The following is a 17,279-nucleotide window of genomic DNA, read 5'->3' as shown; positions in this document are numbered from 1 at the left end:
GGAATGACAGACACCAAGGCTGATTTAATGAACATCATGTGTACAAGCAAGTGCACATGCATATACACACATTAAAAATCATAAAAATAGGGGCTGGAGAGATGGCTCAGCAGTTAAAAGCACTGGCTGCTCTTCTAGAGGACCCAGGTTAAATTCCCTGTACCCACATAGTAGCTCACAATTGTCTATTAACTCCTGCTTGAGGAGATCTGACTCCCTCACATGCAGGCAAAACACCAATATACATAAAATATAAATGAATTAAAAATAATGCACTTAACTTCAGCATTAAAATTAGATCTTTAAGTTTGAGGCCAGCCTAGTCAACCATGTGAGTACTAGGCTAGCCAGAGCTACATGAAAAACCCTGTTTCTAATAACAACAATTATTATTATTATTACTAATTAATTAATCTTTCAAGGCAAGATGTTCTCACTGGTGCAGTAATATCATGACTGTTATGGGAGTAAACTATTGCTTTGACTGAAATTGTAGCCTGCTACACTAGAGGAAATGGGTGCCTGGCACTTTATTAAACCTGGTCAAACACTCATGGCTGGGAAGGTTATAGACTTTAAGGAGAACCTACTACTGTTGTTTAGCCAGACTGAACTGGTGTCAAACTGAACCATAAATTTTTATGCTTATAGTCATGAATTAAGTGTTCCTCTATCCCTTGGTCAGAGAAGCTTCTGTTTTCAGTGGGTAGCAATTAATTCTGTATTTCCTAACTGGTCAAAGTGCTGAGAATAAGTGACCGTTGAGTGCCTGACCCTGAGCAGGACACCTATGTCACCCCTGTAGGGTTCAGGGAAGGCCACAAAAGGAAGCTGCAGCAAAATTAAGAAGCAGAAAATGGTAGAAGTGATAAGAAACACTGTGTTCTGGCCATGGCATGGCCGTAGTGCTCATGAACTTACAGCAACCAGGATTAACTGCAGTTAATGGGAGCAGTCAACCTCCCATCATGGATGGGGAAAGGACTCATTGACAATTATTAATTGCTGGGGATAGCTAGATAGAGGAGTCATTTTCTTCAATGATATAGCCACCAGTGGTAAGCTGCCCATTCGCCAGTAAATAATCTCCATTCTTAAAAAAAAAAAAACAACCACAACTCAGCTAATCACAAAAACAAAATAACAGACATGAAAATAAGAGGCATTTGTCGAAAAGAGATAAGAGAATAGAAAGTTCCAAAATGCACAATGCACATGTATAAAGTTGTTAATAAGATATTTAAGTGGATGGAGTTTCTAGATGTGCTACAATATGAGCAAACTTTGAAAGCATTGTACTAAATGAAATAAAACAAACAAAAGAAAAGTTCCGGGGGCTGGGGAGCACAGAAAGTCCCTATTTAAAGGACAGTGACGGGGTTGGGGATTTGGCTCAGTGGTAGAGCGCTTGCCTAGCAAGTGCAAGGCCCTTGGTTCGGTCCCCAGCTCCAAAAAAAAAAAAGAATAGAAAAAAAAAAGGACAGTGACTTTCACCTGAGGAAGAAAAAGCATCATGGGGAAGAATTATGGTAAAGACTGTAAACACTGCACATATACTGCACACCACAGAATTATACACTCAAGTACTATCACAACGATAAAAGCTAATTATATATACTTCACCAATTTTTTTAAAGTATATTTTTATACCTAGGGCCTTAACCAACTATTTTTGCTATCGGTGTGATTTTTATTTTGAAGATGTCCTGAGCTGTATACTGTATCGCCCTCTAAGAGGTGGAGGTTAGCTGGTAAATGAATTGCTCATCTCCTTCATGTAAGTGAGCCCCACCTACCTGAGTAAGCTTCCAAAGTACCAACATCTAGATGAGTTTTCCTAGATGGCAATGCTTCATACCCAGGACATGTCACAGTATAAGAAAGGACAGCGGCCTACTCCATCTGTTTCTCCTGAACACCACCTCAAGATTTTTCTCTGCTAATTTTAATCTCAATCTTTTCTCTGTAATAAATTATATCCTTAAGTATAACAGGATTCTGAATTCTATGGGTCCTAACCAATCATTACACCCTAGTGACCCTACAGACAGAGAAGCATACATCATTGCTCTGGCTAACCATAATAGTCAACTTAACAGCCTGGAGTCATCTGAAAGGAGAAGCCTCAACTGAATAAAGTAGCCTATGGGCACTGTGGGGATTGTCTTGATTACTAATTGATACAGGACTGTGCAGCTCATGATGGGAGGTGCCACCCCTGGTCCTTGGTTCTAAAAGCAAGCAAGCCGAGCAAGCCATGGGACACAAACCAGTAAGCAGCATTCCTCATGTCTGCTTTAGTTCATTCCTGGAGTCCCTGCCCTGACTTTGCTCAGTAATGACTGTTACCTACAAATGTGAGATTAAATGAAACCTAGGCAGAGAGCCTTGGGGTGAATAAGAAAACTACCTAAACATATATCTGTGAGAACCCAGGGAGCAAGCCAGCAAGCAGCACTTCTCCATCATTTCTGCCTCAGGTTATTTTACAAGTTCCTGCCCTGACTTGCCTCAAGGTAGTACTGGAAATACAAGTTAAGTAAACCCTTACCATTCCTAAACTGCTTCTGGTCAAAGTGTTTTATCACAGCAACAGAAGAAAAACTTAGAATAACTATGTAGGTATTAACCCTGAGAAATCTGAATTGCTAACAGGCCATTCGTCCCACCCTCAGCACACCCACTTCCACCTTATCTCGGAAACTAAGAAGAGGGCTTAGTAAGCAGGGGGCCTGGTAAGAGGCAAGCAGCACACTCCGGAAAACAACCACGTGAAATAACAAGGAGGGACTCCAAAGGGCAACAGAACAATTCCCAATTATACTGAGAATTTCAGCAGGGCTTTGGGGAATAGTTAGAAATAGTCAAAAAAGAAAATCAACAGAATTGTGGATTTAAATGCAACAATTCAACTTCACAAAGAAACACTCAACCACGCAATTAAAGGAAACACAAGGAATACGAAAGGCTCACTGAAACAGTTACGAATTGAGCCATAATGAAGCTACAAGCTGTGAGGGCTCAAGAAAAAAAAAGTATAGAATTTCCTAAATTTATTTGACCATAAATCTCAGAACACAGTGAGAAAATCTATTTTCTCGATTCTTAACATTCCTTCCTATTTTTCCTTCAAACTATAACAAAATATAGGAATCAACAAAAATTTCCTTTCCTTGATCATCAAACACAATTAATCAATTTTATGAGGTGCAAGCAAATGCCCTAAAACAAAAATAAGTTTAACTGATTTAGGAAACAGCTTGGAGGTCAGAATGGCTGAAAACAGCAAAAGAGAAAAAGTGGCAGGATCTGAACTCACGAAGTTAAGCTGAGATCACAGTACTGAACACCCTGCAACTCGGCAAGAAATTTTAATGTAATTTTAAGAAAATATTACCTGATTCGTATTTTAACTTTTTTTTTTTTTTTTTGGTTCTTTTTTTCGGAGCTGGGGACCGAACCCAGGGCCTTGCGCTTCCTAGGCAAGCGCTCTACCACTGAGCTAAATCCCCAACTCCCATATTTTAACTTTTTAAAGATTTATTTTATATTAATGTATGAGTGCTTTGCCTCCAAATATGTATGTGAACCACATGCATGCCTGGTGCCCATGAAACAGACTTCCACTTTTGTTTGTCTGCTTGGGTTTCTGTTGTTTTGTTTGGGTGGTTGTGTTGGGTTAGTTTTGGTTTTTCAAGACAGGGTTTCTCTGTGTAGCCCTGATTAACCCAGAACTCTATCTGTAGACCAGGTTGGCCTCGAGCTCACAGAAATGTATCTGCCTCTCTGCCTCTGCCTCCCAAGTACTGGGATTAAAGGCATGCACCACCAGGCCCTGGCATAATTTATATTTTTTAAAAATCTGTCTGCATCTATGTGAAGTAGAAAATGGAAACTGAGCAGCCACTAGGAAGCTCTGCCAGTGATGTATGAAGTAACTAAGACCAGAGTAGTTTAAGTAGAATTATACATATTTGCCAAAGAAAAGTGCCTACAGGGCAAACCTCCATGAACTATTGGTGATTAGTTCATTTATTCATTTTGCCATTTATTTTTATTTTAAGTAAAATGATTTATTTAATTAGCATTTGCCTAAATGTGTGACTATGTACCACATTTGTACAATACCTATGGAAGTCAAAAGATGGTACTGGATCCCCTGGCCTGGAATCAGTTGTGAGCTGCCGTGTGAATGCTGGGAACTGAAACCAAGTCCTCTGGAAGAATAACCAGTGTTCTTAACTACCCCTTACTCCTGCCCCTTGTTTTGTTCTTCAATGGCACTTAGGATTGAAACCACAGCCTCACACATGCTAGGAAAGCACTCTGTCACAGAGCATTTTCTCTGCTTGGCACCAGGATATCTTTTGTCTCTTTATAGTATTTCCCTCATCTGAGCCTCTTCCTGTAACAAATGTTCTAAGGTTCAGTCACTGACACTCTTTCTCTAATCATATTCGCTCTAATGGTGACTCTATCCTTATCCAGACAGATATTCAACTCTACCATCAATAATTCCCAACTGTGCCAAGTGGTGGTAGCACACACCAGCCAGGCAGATCTCTGAGTTTGAGGTTGGTCTAGTCTAGAGAATTAGATCCAGGACAGCCAGGGCTACACAGGGAAACCCTGCCCTTTAAAAAAAACAAACCAAAAAAAAAAAAAAAAAAAAAAAAAAACAACTGTATACCTTCTAAACTCAAACTCATATTATACTACTACTGGACTGGACAGCAAACATCTCAAACAGAGCAAAATGGAAGTTCCTAACCTTCTTTCTCCAAATTTGTGCCTCTTAAATTGGTATTCTCTATTTGAGATGATAGCAACTCCATTATGAAACTGCTCAGGATAAACCTGAACAGATACCCATGACCTCTTGTTTTCTCAAAAGCACTCCAAGTATGTCAGCCAATCCCAATTCTTCCTTCAATTATATCCACACACCTGGGGCTGTGTGTGTAGTGATATACCCTCCCCTTAGAAAAAAGAAAAAGACATACAGAATGTAACTTGGAAGCTGAGGATACACCGGGTTGGTAGACTGGTTGCCTAGCAAGCACAAAGCCCTGGGCAAGATCCCAAGTACCATAAAAATTGGAAACTGGAGGTGGTGGTGCAAGCCTGTAATCCTAGCATGGGAAGGAGGGCAGTCTTCCAAGGTCATCTTCTGCTACAGAGTGAGCGTGAGACCAGCCTGAATTACATAAGACCCTGCTTAAAAAATAAATAAAAAATAAAAATAAAATAAAATTTTGTTAGTCTCAATCAAAAAATCTAGAACTCTAAATTGAAAATCTAGAACTCATCTTTAACAAAATCAGTTACAGGTTTAGCTCAGCTGATAAAGACTGCTTGCCTACCAATCACACCCCTAGCACCACATAAACAAGTGTGGTGGTCCATGCCTGTGATCCCTATACTCAAGGGAATATGGGAGGATCACAAGTTAAAGTCATCCTCAGCTACACTGTCAGGTGAAGACCCTATCTCAGAAAAGGGAACGCTGGAATTGGGATGGTCGGAAAGACGGCTCGGGCACTAACGGTGCCTGCTGCCCATCCCACCACAGCTGAATCCCCAGAGCTCAGAGAAAAACCACTCTTTTTCTCTTTAAAGATTAATGTATGTATTTATTTTATGTATGTGAGCACACTGTAGCTGTCTTCAGACACACCAGAAGAGGGCATCAGATCCCATTACAGATAGTTGTGAGCCACCATGAGGTTGCTGGGATTTGAACTCAGGACCTCTGGAAGAGCAGTCAGTGCTCTTAACCACTGAGCCATCTCTCCTGCCCGAGAAACAACTCTTACTTCAAGTTATCATCTGATCACAACTCATTCTGTGCTGCTAAAATATTTTTTAATTTTTGAGTAACATTCAGCAAGTATGATATTTTGTAATTCAAGATATTTGCTTTACAACTATAAAGATACTTTAAAGAATATTTACAATTATAAAGATGCTTACTGATTCCAAATAGTTCAAACTTCTAAGCTCAGGCTCTTCGAAGAAAAATGACACACAAGATGATGTCTCCTCCAAGCCTTAGTCATAAAAGTCAACTATAAAATGTCGGGACAGCTATATAATAAGAGACCTGACTTAATGTCCTATGCTTAATAAGATTATTGTTAGATTCTTTAACATTTAAGCATGTTTTACAAGCCATAAGTGATACACAGGTCTGAGTTCGCTGCCCACAGTGTGCTGAGGGGATATCTGAAATGGAGCAGAAGCTGTTCAGTTTTAAGGGCAGCAGAGCTCCACACAGCATTTGGTGCTAACCTCGAGCTTTAGAGACAAACCGGCTCCTCCACTCACTTGCTACACCTTGAACAAGTTGCTCACTCTCTGAGTCACATCTAAAAATGGAAATAATAACAACTTGGCACAATAACTTTGTAGATTAAAGATTATACACATATGCATGTAGTGTATCTGTGGGAAAATCTAAGGAAGGATTTTTTTTTAAAGATTATTTCATTATTTTAAATTTTCCTGTGAAGACCAGTAGTCAAATCCCCTGGATCTAGAGTTACATACACATGGTGTGAGCCACCCAGTATGGGAACTAACTCTACCCTCGAGAGCAGTATGTAATGCCAGACAGAGCTGGCAGTGCATACCTTTAGTCCAGGCAAACAGGGCTACACAGAAAAACCCTGTACTGGAGAGAAGATTCAACAGAATATGCTCTTAATTGCTGAACCATCTCTCTAGCCCCATGAAGACTTCTTTTTAAAGATTTATTTACTTTTACTTTATGTGTGCAAATGCACTGGGTATGTGCTGATGTCTACAAAGGGTATTAGATCCCCTGGGACTAGAGTTACAAATAGTTATAAGCCATAAAGCCAGGAAGCAAACCAAGGTCCTCTATAAGAGCAATAAGTGTTCTTAACCACTGAGCTACCTGTCCAGTCCCAAAGGCATTTATTACTTTTATTTTTATTTATGTGTACAGGTGTTTTGCTTACATGTATCTCTATACAAACCATATGCATACTTAGTAAGAGGCCAGAAGACAATGGATCCCCAGGAAATAAAAGTTACAAATGGTTATAAGCCACCATGTAGGTGCTGTGAATCAAATCCAGATACCCTGAAAAACCCAACAAATGTTCTTAACCATCAATCCCTCTTTCCAGTCCTCAAGGACATTTTTATTTTTATTTTGTTGTCATTTACACCTACATCTACAGCAAAATCTTATGGAGGCATTTTTCAATTGAGGTTCTCATCTCTCCAATGAATCGAGCCTGTGTCAAGTTGACATTAAACTAGCCAGCACAAATGCCTAGTGGTGACAAGCATCCAGAATAACAATACTGTCAGGAGTGACACTCTGCTTCAGAAGTATCTACTAAATGCAGTCTTGAATTTCTCAAAGACCTACTTTTAATGATGGGTCTTAAATGCTTTAGCCTCCCTTCTGGCCCACCACCCAGGAAAGGTAGTGGAAAAGAAAGATTATTAGGATACCGGGGAAGTGGACCTGTTTAGAAATTGCTCTATGGAGCAAATCTCATCTGCCTTGTCAGGAAATCAACATTCAGTTCACAGGTCAGCAGTGGCAGCTCAATCCACTTGCAAACACTTTCATGAATACACCAGCAGCCCAGTTCAGTAGTGTTGGGGATATCAAATCAGCAGCATGACCTGGCAGAGACAGCTAGGCCTCAACATGAGTCAGCAGGAGGGACCAGGACCACCAGGAATGCCATAGTAGAAGTTCTAGGCTGTGCCTCTCTTAATGCAGTGGAGATAACTGAAGACACAAGGCCAAGAAGCATTGTAAAGCTAGCCATGCAAGCAAGCCAAGTCCCTGTCATTGTCTGTTGGGTCCTATTAATAATCCCTCCAAACACCACATGTCCTCCACAGGTCTTGCCTTACCATGTGTCCTGCCTCAGTCTGTCTTAGCAAAACTTCACAGTGAGTCTATCTCAGCTGACATCACTCTACCAATCAGCTTGAGTCCACAGAAGTGGCAAAAAGCCACAGGAAGAAGTTTTTGGTGTGTTTCTCTCTATGGAGTCTCAATAAATGGAGCTCTATAAAGCATGTAAGTTGAATCAATACATGCGTGTCATCAGCAAGAATCCCTCATCACATGTTCTTTCACATGCTTACTTTAGCAAAGCATCCTTTCACCTATCTCTCCTTCAGGAAAACACTCTTGTGTTTGCCCCAGCAAAACATCATCCAACACAACTGACTTTCCAAAGAAACCAGAAGTTTCCACTTCAATTAAAACTTAATATACGGGCTAGAGAGATGGCTCAGCGGTTAAGAGCACTGACTGCTCTTCCAGAGGTCCTGAGTTCAAATCCCAGCAACCACATGGTGGCTCACAACCATCTGTAATGAGATCTGATGCCTCTTCTGGTGTGTCTGAAGACAGTGACAGTGTATATAATAAATAAATTAATCTTTTAAAAAAAACTTAATATACATATACCATAGCCTAATAATTCTTCTCTCAATTACACACACACACACATACACATATATGAGAAAGAGAGAGAGCCAGTCACAAATACAAAGCCCCACCAGGCCCCCAAATAGGCCCCAAGTTTGGTCCCAGATTCTTTATCCCCACCCTCAAAGGGAGAGCCGCCTCTTAAGTTAGAAGCAGGGTTAGGGCTTGGGACAGACGTGCTGAGACTGAGTACAAGACTGTCATTGACCACTTAGAGCTTCCTTGTCCTCTCTCCCTGCGCTTGTGACCTCACCCTTGTGGCATCCCCATTGCCTTCCTAGGAAGGCCTTCTCTTCCTTACTTAAAACACCAACTGCCACTGTCACTGGGTTGCTTCTGCCATGCCCAGGGCACAATGAGGACACGGACCCACTAGCTAAAGCAGTGCCTGAAGCTGGGTTTGAAGCTGCTTTTTGGCTGGTAGTCATATCCCAAAGTGGGGTATGGTGTTCTGAGAAGTGCTGTGAAGCAAGAGACTTGAAGCCTTCTCTGCAAGCCCAGAATGCATTGAAAGGCCTGGCTAGGCTTTTCCTAGAACTTCACTACCATAGTGTGCACCCCATCGCCCCTGCCCGGGCTGGTAAGGTCAATGGGCCCCCAATATAGCACAGGTAAGGTGCACTGCATTTGTTTCCAGCCTAGAGACTTCTTGTGTGTGCTAGTTAGTGAGAGATCCTTAGATCTAAAGCATGAAAAACCCGTCAGAGCAGCTGGTGCCATCATGGAGCAGACGGATCTAGTTCAGATTGTTGGAATGGAACCTGTGCATCCTGCCTCACCCCTGGTCCACCAGCTTCTTTGTAAGGGACTCCTTGGCAGGAAATAAAGTTTCAAGTCAAAAAAGAGAAAGGAATGAAAAAAAACTCAGCGAACATGGTACAAGACTATAAAGAACACAGGTGCCTCACGTTTCCTGTGCTGGGTGCAGCTTAGAGGAGTGTGTCTGTTTTGAGAAAGCTTATCTGGCTATTCCACTTCTCTTCACATGTCACACGAGGGGCGCCCAGGGGTGGAGTGCCGGATTGAGATACTGTCTCACTACATCACTCCGATCATTCTGAAACTCTCTATGTCAGGATGGCCTTGAACACAGAAATCCACCTCACCTGCAGGCTCACCTGCCTGCCTCTGCCTCCCAGAAGGTTCCATTTAAAGGTCTACAATACCATGCCCAGCCATCATTGTTTTACACTTAACATTAAATAGGTCTATGCCTGGTATTAAGATTTCCAACTCTTTCCTACCACTATACCTATGTCATATGCACTGTTCTTCAGAATCTAACATCAGTATCTCTGTGCATGTGGATCTCTACTGTTGATACTACTTGCTAATTCACCCATTGTGTTGGCTACTTTTCTCATTACTGTGACAAAATATCAGACAAGAAGCAACCTAGAAGAAGAGGGTTTGTTTTAGCTTACAGTTGCAGGGGATATTCTATCATGAGGAAAACTGGTGACAGGAGTTTGAGGCAGCTGGTCTCATTACATCCCAGTCAGGAACAGAGAGCAGTAAATAGGCATCAGCTCTCCTCCATTCCATGCTATACAGAAGCCTAGCACAAGCAAGGTGTAACCCACATTTAGGGTGGGTCTTCCCACTTCAAGGCCCTCAACCTAGATAATCCTTATCTGACATGCCCAGAGTCGAGATCCTGTCAAATTAATAATAAATAGTAAATGTCACATCCATTATATACCAAACACTTTTAACATTCCTTTATATAAAGGTTTGCTGAGAATCTATGTAGAACACTGTGCTTCAAACCACTGCCTTAGCTCAGAAGGTAAAGACACACCCAAATGTGTGCACTTGAGTTTGGTTCCCGGACACACATGGTAGAAAGAAAGAATGACCTCCCACAAGTTGTCCTCTGCCTTACCATACTCTTCATAGCATACCTACCTACACACCTATACACAAACTAAATAAAATGTACTAATTTTGAAAAATGTTTTTTAATTTGTGGTATCAAAAACAAACAATTTCCTAGCTTCAATGCATCACTAACCTTATATACAAATAGTAGAAGTAGAAAGACACACTCCAGGTGTTACAGGGACACAAACACAAAAGTGGCAAGGTACAAAGTAGGTCTCTTGGAGGTGTAAACATCCCCTAGAGGATGAGTAAATACTTTCCTGTTCAGGGCATCTTCACAGAGGGAGCTGTGTGAGCAATAGGCAGAGCTAAGAAACAGCATGCTACAGTTCAGGAAGCAAGGAACAGCTGCTAAATGCTCCTCCAGGCTAGTAACACCAGAGAGGGGCCAGCTGCCATCAAGACAGGGGAAGACAGAGTAATCAAAGGACTTCAACCTTATCCAAAAGGCATGGATCAGTGAGGGAATGATGGAAGAAAATGTTTCTTTCAAAAGATTATTGAGAAAGCAGTGCAGAGAGTGGGATTAAAGGAATAAGACTAGAAAAAGTCTGCTTAATATACAGCATTAATTGTCCTGACAGAAAATATAAGAGACTAAAACAATAAAAAAAAAGAAGTTATACCCATATGGGTGTGGTGGCACGTGCCTTTAATTCCAGTATTCAGGAGGTTAAGGCAGGAAGCTCTCTTTGAGCTTCCAGGCTAGCCTGGTCTACACAGCAAGTTCCAGAACAGTAAGACTACACAGAGACCCTATCTCAAATAAAATTTTTTTAAAAAATTGTTTATTTTAATTTTTGAACAAAAAAAAGCTATACCTAATCTGGAGAAAAACTATACAAGTCACTGCTGCCTTTAACCCCAACACTGGTGGGAGAGCCCCTATGAGTTCCAGGCCAGCCAGGTTACAGAGAAAGATCTTGTTTTTTTTGTTGTTGTTTTGTTTTGTTTTTCTCTTTTTTTCCCTTTTTCTTTTTTTTCGGAGCTGGGGACCGAACCCAGGGCCTTGCGCTTCCTAGGCAAGCGCTCTACCACTGAGCTAAATCCCCAACCCCCTTTGTTTTTTTTTAAATTATACACATACACACACACACACACACACACACACACACACACACACACACACGTACACACATACACACTAACCACTAACCTCCCTGGTTAGCAGATCCTTTTTATAAAAAGGGTCAAATATTAAGTATTTCAGGCTTATGTTCCACATACAATTTTACTTTTTGTTTTTTGAGACACGGTCTCTCTGTACCTGGTCTACGTAGCAGCTAAGACTACATAGAGACTCAGGCTTTCCAGGAACTCAGTATTAGACCAGGCTGATCTAGAACTCACAAACACATACCTGCCTCTGCCACACCTGGCCTTTTTCCCTTTTTGTTTTTTCTTAAACAACCACTTAAAAATTAAAACATCCAACTCCAAGGTGGGACCCAATCCCTCTAGCTTGAGAGGGTACCCCTGAGTTCATGTGCATACAGACACAGACAAACACAGAGAAAGAGAGAGAGAGAGAGAGAGAGAGAGAGAGAGAATTAAAATGATAATAAATCTTTTTTAAAAGAAAATTTAGCTAGTGAATGTTTTTTCCTTAACATTACAGGGTGTGCTTGGGATCTGAGCCATAGTCTGCTGATCCTTGTTGCACACTGGTAAAGAAATGAGGATTAATCTTCCTATAAGATTAGTTTTCCTAAAATGTTACTTGCATCATATTAATACCCAAGTCTAAAACCTCTATCAATGCACCTTGCTGAGTAAGACCAATCTCTATAGTACCTAGTATTTCCAGCTCCACTCTCCAATCCAGGCTTTCAAACTATACCAATAAGAACTGGCCATTCTCATTAAGTTGAACAGCTTACACTTACCTGCCTCTGTTTATGTGTGCTGTTTCCCAATCCCATGTTCTTTCCTCCTGTTCCAAACTTGACCAAATATCCTTCCTTCAGCACACAAATGAAATCCTACCTTTACATGACTCCACCCTCCTCAGAACATTTAAATGTACCACCTCAACCTAGCATATTTAGTTGCTTCTCTGAAGGTAGAATTCACTTCAAATGAACTCTAAATTCCTTGAGGGAAAGCAGAAGTTTATACCACCCTCAGTCAATGGATCTAACAAAAGGTAAATAAGAAAAAGACATGTGTACAACAATGCCAAGCAACCAGAGCTTCCAGGGACTAAGCCACTACCTAAAGACTATACATGGACTGACCCTGGACTCTGACCTCATAGGTAGCAAGGAATATCCTAGTAAGAGCACCAGTGGAAGGGGAAGCCCTGGGTCCTGCTAAGACTGAACCCCCAGTGAACTAGACTGTTGGGGGGAGGGCGGCAATGGGGGGAGGGTTGGGAGGGGAATACCCATAAGGAAGGGGAGGGGAGAGGGGGGAGGGGGATTTTTGCCCGGAAACCGGGAAAGGGAATAACACTCGAAATGTATATAAGAAATACTCAAGTTAATAAAAAAAGAAAAGAAAAAGAAAAAGACATGTATGAATGCATGTAATATAAATGTACAATTTTTTCTTACTGAAATAGCTAGGTAGCTGAAGTCAATGTGGCTTTATCCTTATTTCTTTCAATAACTGAATGCTTTCTATGTGTACAAACTGAACACTGGAAAAGACACAAAATGACAAACACAGCTTTCCTATTCCTCAGTTTTTTATTTACTAGTTGTTTAGAGAAATACAATAGCACAATACAAATAAAAACTCCCAATGGGTCATTATTTTAACATAGAACACAGTATCATAACCTACAGTACAGACACAGTTAGCAGACCAACTCTCTATTACATACCTATAAGTTTGCATCATTTGTCTTGAGGATACAAACAAGCTCTAAAACTAAAGTGCTCTAGTTTACCCTACTTCCTCAGTGTCAGACAAATTAAGGACGACCGGCAGGCAGTGCCTTTGATTCCATCACTAGGAGGCAGAGGCAAGTGAGTCTCTTCGAGTTCAAGGGAGTCCCAGTACACCATAGCATCACAGAGAAACCTTGGGGGGTCTCTCACAGACCCCAAAACATACACCAGAAATCCAATAAGGTTTTATTTAACTCACCCAGATTTGAGGGAAGAAAATAATTAGCTGTATCAACACTTTTAAGGAAACAGCCCATGCTTATTTACTAAAAAGTATCTACAGGCAAAATTTCCTGACCAGATAGATTAAAGACTACATCTTGTACTTAAACTCTAAGGAATTCTAAGACCAAAAGTGTGAACTGTGCCCAATTTTACTACCCACATATATATGTTTAACAATATAAAACTTCTCTTGGATATTTGCATTCCAATGCAAGCTACAACAATAGCTTAAAACATTTGTAACAAATGCATAGAAACACAATAAATGCCAAAAGACAACCATGAATATGAAAAATGTGACTTTCTAATTCTCCAAAACATACTGGGGGAAAAAAAACTTATTTACAAGCCTTGTATTTAACAATAACTAATATTAATAGTGCACTGACTATAAAGGGCAAACTCAGGAGCCAGAGACCTGGTTTATTCAATTCCTATTTTACCACAGGCCTAGTCTGGGGTGTAGCACTAAATTTCTCCGTTTCCCCAATACTGACACAAGAACAACTTAACTGACATTTTCAGGTTGTAAGAACTGATTAGAAGTCTATGAAGTACTTCAGGACCATGAAGGGAATCCACTGTAGGCATAAAATGTCACCCCTATCTAATGCAAAAGCCACAGCTACCTGTTAGCAGTAGTTCCAAACCCAACCGTGTAATTCTTTTGTGTCTTAACAGGGTAAACCCACTATGGACCAGCAAGGTACATGCACTTCAGGAGCTGGTTGAACAATCTCAGAAAAAAAACTGCCTTTCAGATTTTCCATTTCCCCAAAAGAATCGTGTCACTAGCCAACCCTAATACTTGCAAAGGAAACATAAAGGTTAGGGCCAGTTGCTGAGAAGCCCAGATGGTCTAGAGACCGACAGCAATCACGGAGGAACTTTTCTTTGTTAACAAACCAGAAATGTGACCCCTGAAAATAATCTCAGAAAACAATCCTTGTGAAGAGAGTTGTACTAGAGAGAAACGGCCCTACCCTTTCTTACCTATAGAACTACACATGGTTTTAAAGAGAGTGCAGACAAAATTCGCTCAAAACCTAAGCTAAACTAGGCAGGTTGTCCAGCACCTGCTCGGTGCTGAGCACTGGGCACTAAAGAGCTTGCTCAGGAAAAGTGCTGATGCCATCTCCAGCTGCCCCTGAATGACAGTAACAATGCAAACACTGACAAAAGAGCTAGGAGGCCACCCAGAGCCCCTGCCTGGCAGCAGCTCTGCCCGAGCCTCCACGTACAAAGCGACAAATCCCCCAGAGGCCCTGGTCTGACAGATCTTCCAAGCGAGACCAGGAGTAGCAACATGAGAGATAGGGAAAAAAGTACTGCCTGTCACTCCTTTCAGGGGAGCGGGGTGCCTCAAGGGTGGTGGTAAAAGCTGAGGTCCCCTCGGCCAGTCTCTGGCACGAGGACCGCGCCAACCCGTCCTTCCCCACCGCAGAGGCCGTCCGCGGAGCCACGGAGCCCGCGCTCGCCCCGGCCGGGTCCGGCCAGCAACTCCTCGCCCAACTCCACGGGCGCCAGGCCGCCGGCCCGAGCGCCGGGTGGGGGAGGCGGCGCGGCCCGGCCCGCTCCCGCGGCACGCGGTCCGCGCCTGCCGCCCTCCGCCCCAGTCCCCGCCCGCCGGACCCCGGCTGCCCAGCTCCACAGCCCGGGCGGCCTCGTGCCCTACCTGAGGCGGTGTACCAGCTCCCGGCGTGGCTGGCTTCCCGGCAGACCACTCGGTTGGACATCTTGGAGCCTGTGCCGCCTATGGTGCACGAGGATGAATGAGGAGGCGGCGGCGGCGGCGGCTCCGCGAGGGGACGAGACGCCGCGGGCCCAGCCCAGGAGGAGGCGGCCGCGGGGAGGGGACCGGCCCGACCCAGGAGGAGGAGGAGGAAGAGGAGGAGATGGCAGCCGGGGCGGGCAGCGGCAACAATCACCACAAACTCTGCCGGCCTCCGGAAGACGAGGCCCACCGCGGCTTCACTGGAGCCGCGCGGCCGCGGAGTCGCCGCCGCTGCCCTGACCGGGCTGCTTCCGCGAGCCGCCCCGGGCCCCGCCGAGCGCGGCCTGCCGAGCCTCCCGCTGACCCCACCCCCGTGACTCCGCGCCCTCCCCCACCCGCCCCGCCCCCACCGCCAGGCCTCCCTCCTGCCGCGCGCCCGCCGGCCCCGCCCCGCCCCGCGCCTCCGCCCGCCGTGCCGCGCGCTCAACGGCGGAAGCGGGACGGGCCCCGCGCCATCCGGGGTCCGGAGGCCGCGGGCCAGGCGGCGGCGATCTGTGCCACCCCCACAGCCCGGGGCCGGGGCCTGAACCCGGTGAAGGCAGAGCCTGGGAAGCCCACGCGTCCTTACTCGCCGCGCTACCGGGTCCGGCCCACTGAGCATGCCCAGCGCCGCGGCCCGGCCCGCCGAGGAGGCTCAGCGAGCACGCTCCGCTCTCCGGGGTTTAGCGCCAGCAGAAGCTGGGGGCGGGGCGCAGGACGCAACCGCGAGACGAGGAGAGCCCCTTCCCCCAGCTGCCTGGCTTGTCCCCGCGCGCCGCTGGTTCAGTACGCACACGCGGTCGCTGCCCGCCAAGTACGGCCGGGGTTCCCCCTTCCCCCGCGTCCTTGGTGGGTTCCCACCCTTGGGGTGTCGCCCAGGAATGCGAGTCTGGGGCCGCGCCGCGAAGTTTCCCTAGTAGAAACTATGCGCGCGGCGAGGCGTACAGGGATGGTAGGATATGGGGAGAGGACCCTGTGAAATGTAACCTTCGCTTCCCAGGCTCGCCCTTACGACCTAATAATGTCTTTGGCACAGTTATATTTACTAATTGTATTCTGGGTATAACCGCAATGTGACAGATTGTCTCAGTTACTTCCTACTGTATAAAATGGGGTGACATTCCGGAGGGAGGGGTACCTAGGATTATGAGTTAAAATGTGCGAGGAGCCTGACAGGGTAAGGAATACTACAAATGTCACCCTTCACTTATAAAATCCCAGTATTCCACGTAACTGTCGGCAGCAAAAGAATTCCTTTTCAAGTTGGGTAGAATCACAAAGGAAGTGGTTTGGCTTTGAAGTGCTGGATTCCAAAACCAAGAAGAGTAAGAGTTTCCCATCTCCCAGAAAGTATTTGGAACAGAAATCATACACCGGGTATATCTTAGTTTCACATAAGTCCAAAGTAGTTATCTAGCTGCCTAACCAAGTTCGGTGTTCCTTAATGCTGTAACAGTATACTTTTTGTTTGGTTGGGTTTTTTTCCCAAATTATCAAGTGTTATGAAGAAAGCCCAGCAGTTAATTTCAATGGCAAGAAAAGAGTTAATTGCTTCTTTCTCTTTTGTGTTACGTACCAAACTTAGCAATGGCGAATAAAATACTTCTTGGACCGTAGAAATGGCTCAGTGATTAAAAAATACGCACTGCTCATACAAAGGACATAAGTTGAGTCAGAATCACATTGGGTAGCTAGCTCCCAAGTCCAGTTCCAGAGGATCTAACGCCCTCTTCTGGCCTCCACAAACACCTACGATTACATGCACATACTCCCCACACACACAAATTATAACGAAATATGTTTTTAAGGATTTCTAGACGCTTAGGCTTTTCTCTTTTCTAAGACAAAATGTCACTAGGTAACTGATTGGCTTGAATGGAACACCCAAAGTGAACTTTGCTGTCCTCAAAGAGATCCATCTGCCTCTGCCTCTCTAGGATTTAAGGCAGGTACCACAACAGCAGCTCTTTCCATACAGGCTCTCCCTATATACCCACTACTGGCCTGGGACTGAGCGTGTAGACCATGCTGGCCT

The 17,279-nt window shown here is 43.9% G+C and overlaps 1 protein-coding gene across 7 annotated transcripts in view; it reads right to left on the bottom strand.

The window, feature by feature from the left end:
* Positions 1–16,858, bottom strand: part of Memo1 (mediator of cell motility 1) — a 90,752-nt gene extending 73,894 nt beyond the window's left edge. For 5 of the 7 annotated variants that reach the window (XR_010052056.1, XR_010052055.1, XM_063261616.1 and 2 more), the window contains exon 1: positions 15,167–16,858. Coding sequence is in view for 5 of the 7 variants with exons in the window: in XM_063261616.1 (XP_063117686.1) it covers positions 15,167–15,866 (700 nt within the window). In the remaining 2 variants the exon portion in view is untranslated. The remainder of the gene's footprint in view (positions 1–15,166) is intronic. The other 2 variants (XM_039111900.1, NM_001029917.1) reach the window with 2 other exon arrangements.
* Between the last annotated feature and the right edge of the window lie 421 nt (positions 16,859–17,279).

The sequence above is a fragment of the Rattus norvegicus genome, chromosome 6 (genome assembly GCF_036323735.1).
Source record: "Rattus norvegicus strain BN/NHsdMcwi chromosome 6, GRCr8, whole genome shotgun sequence".
NCBI lineage: Eukaryota > Metazoa > Chordata > Mammalia > Rodentia > Muridae > Rattus > Rattus norvegicus.
The sequence above is the reverse complement of the archived record's forward strand: the minus strand, read 5'-3'. Positions and strand labels throughout refer to the sequence as shown.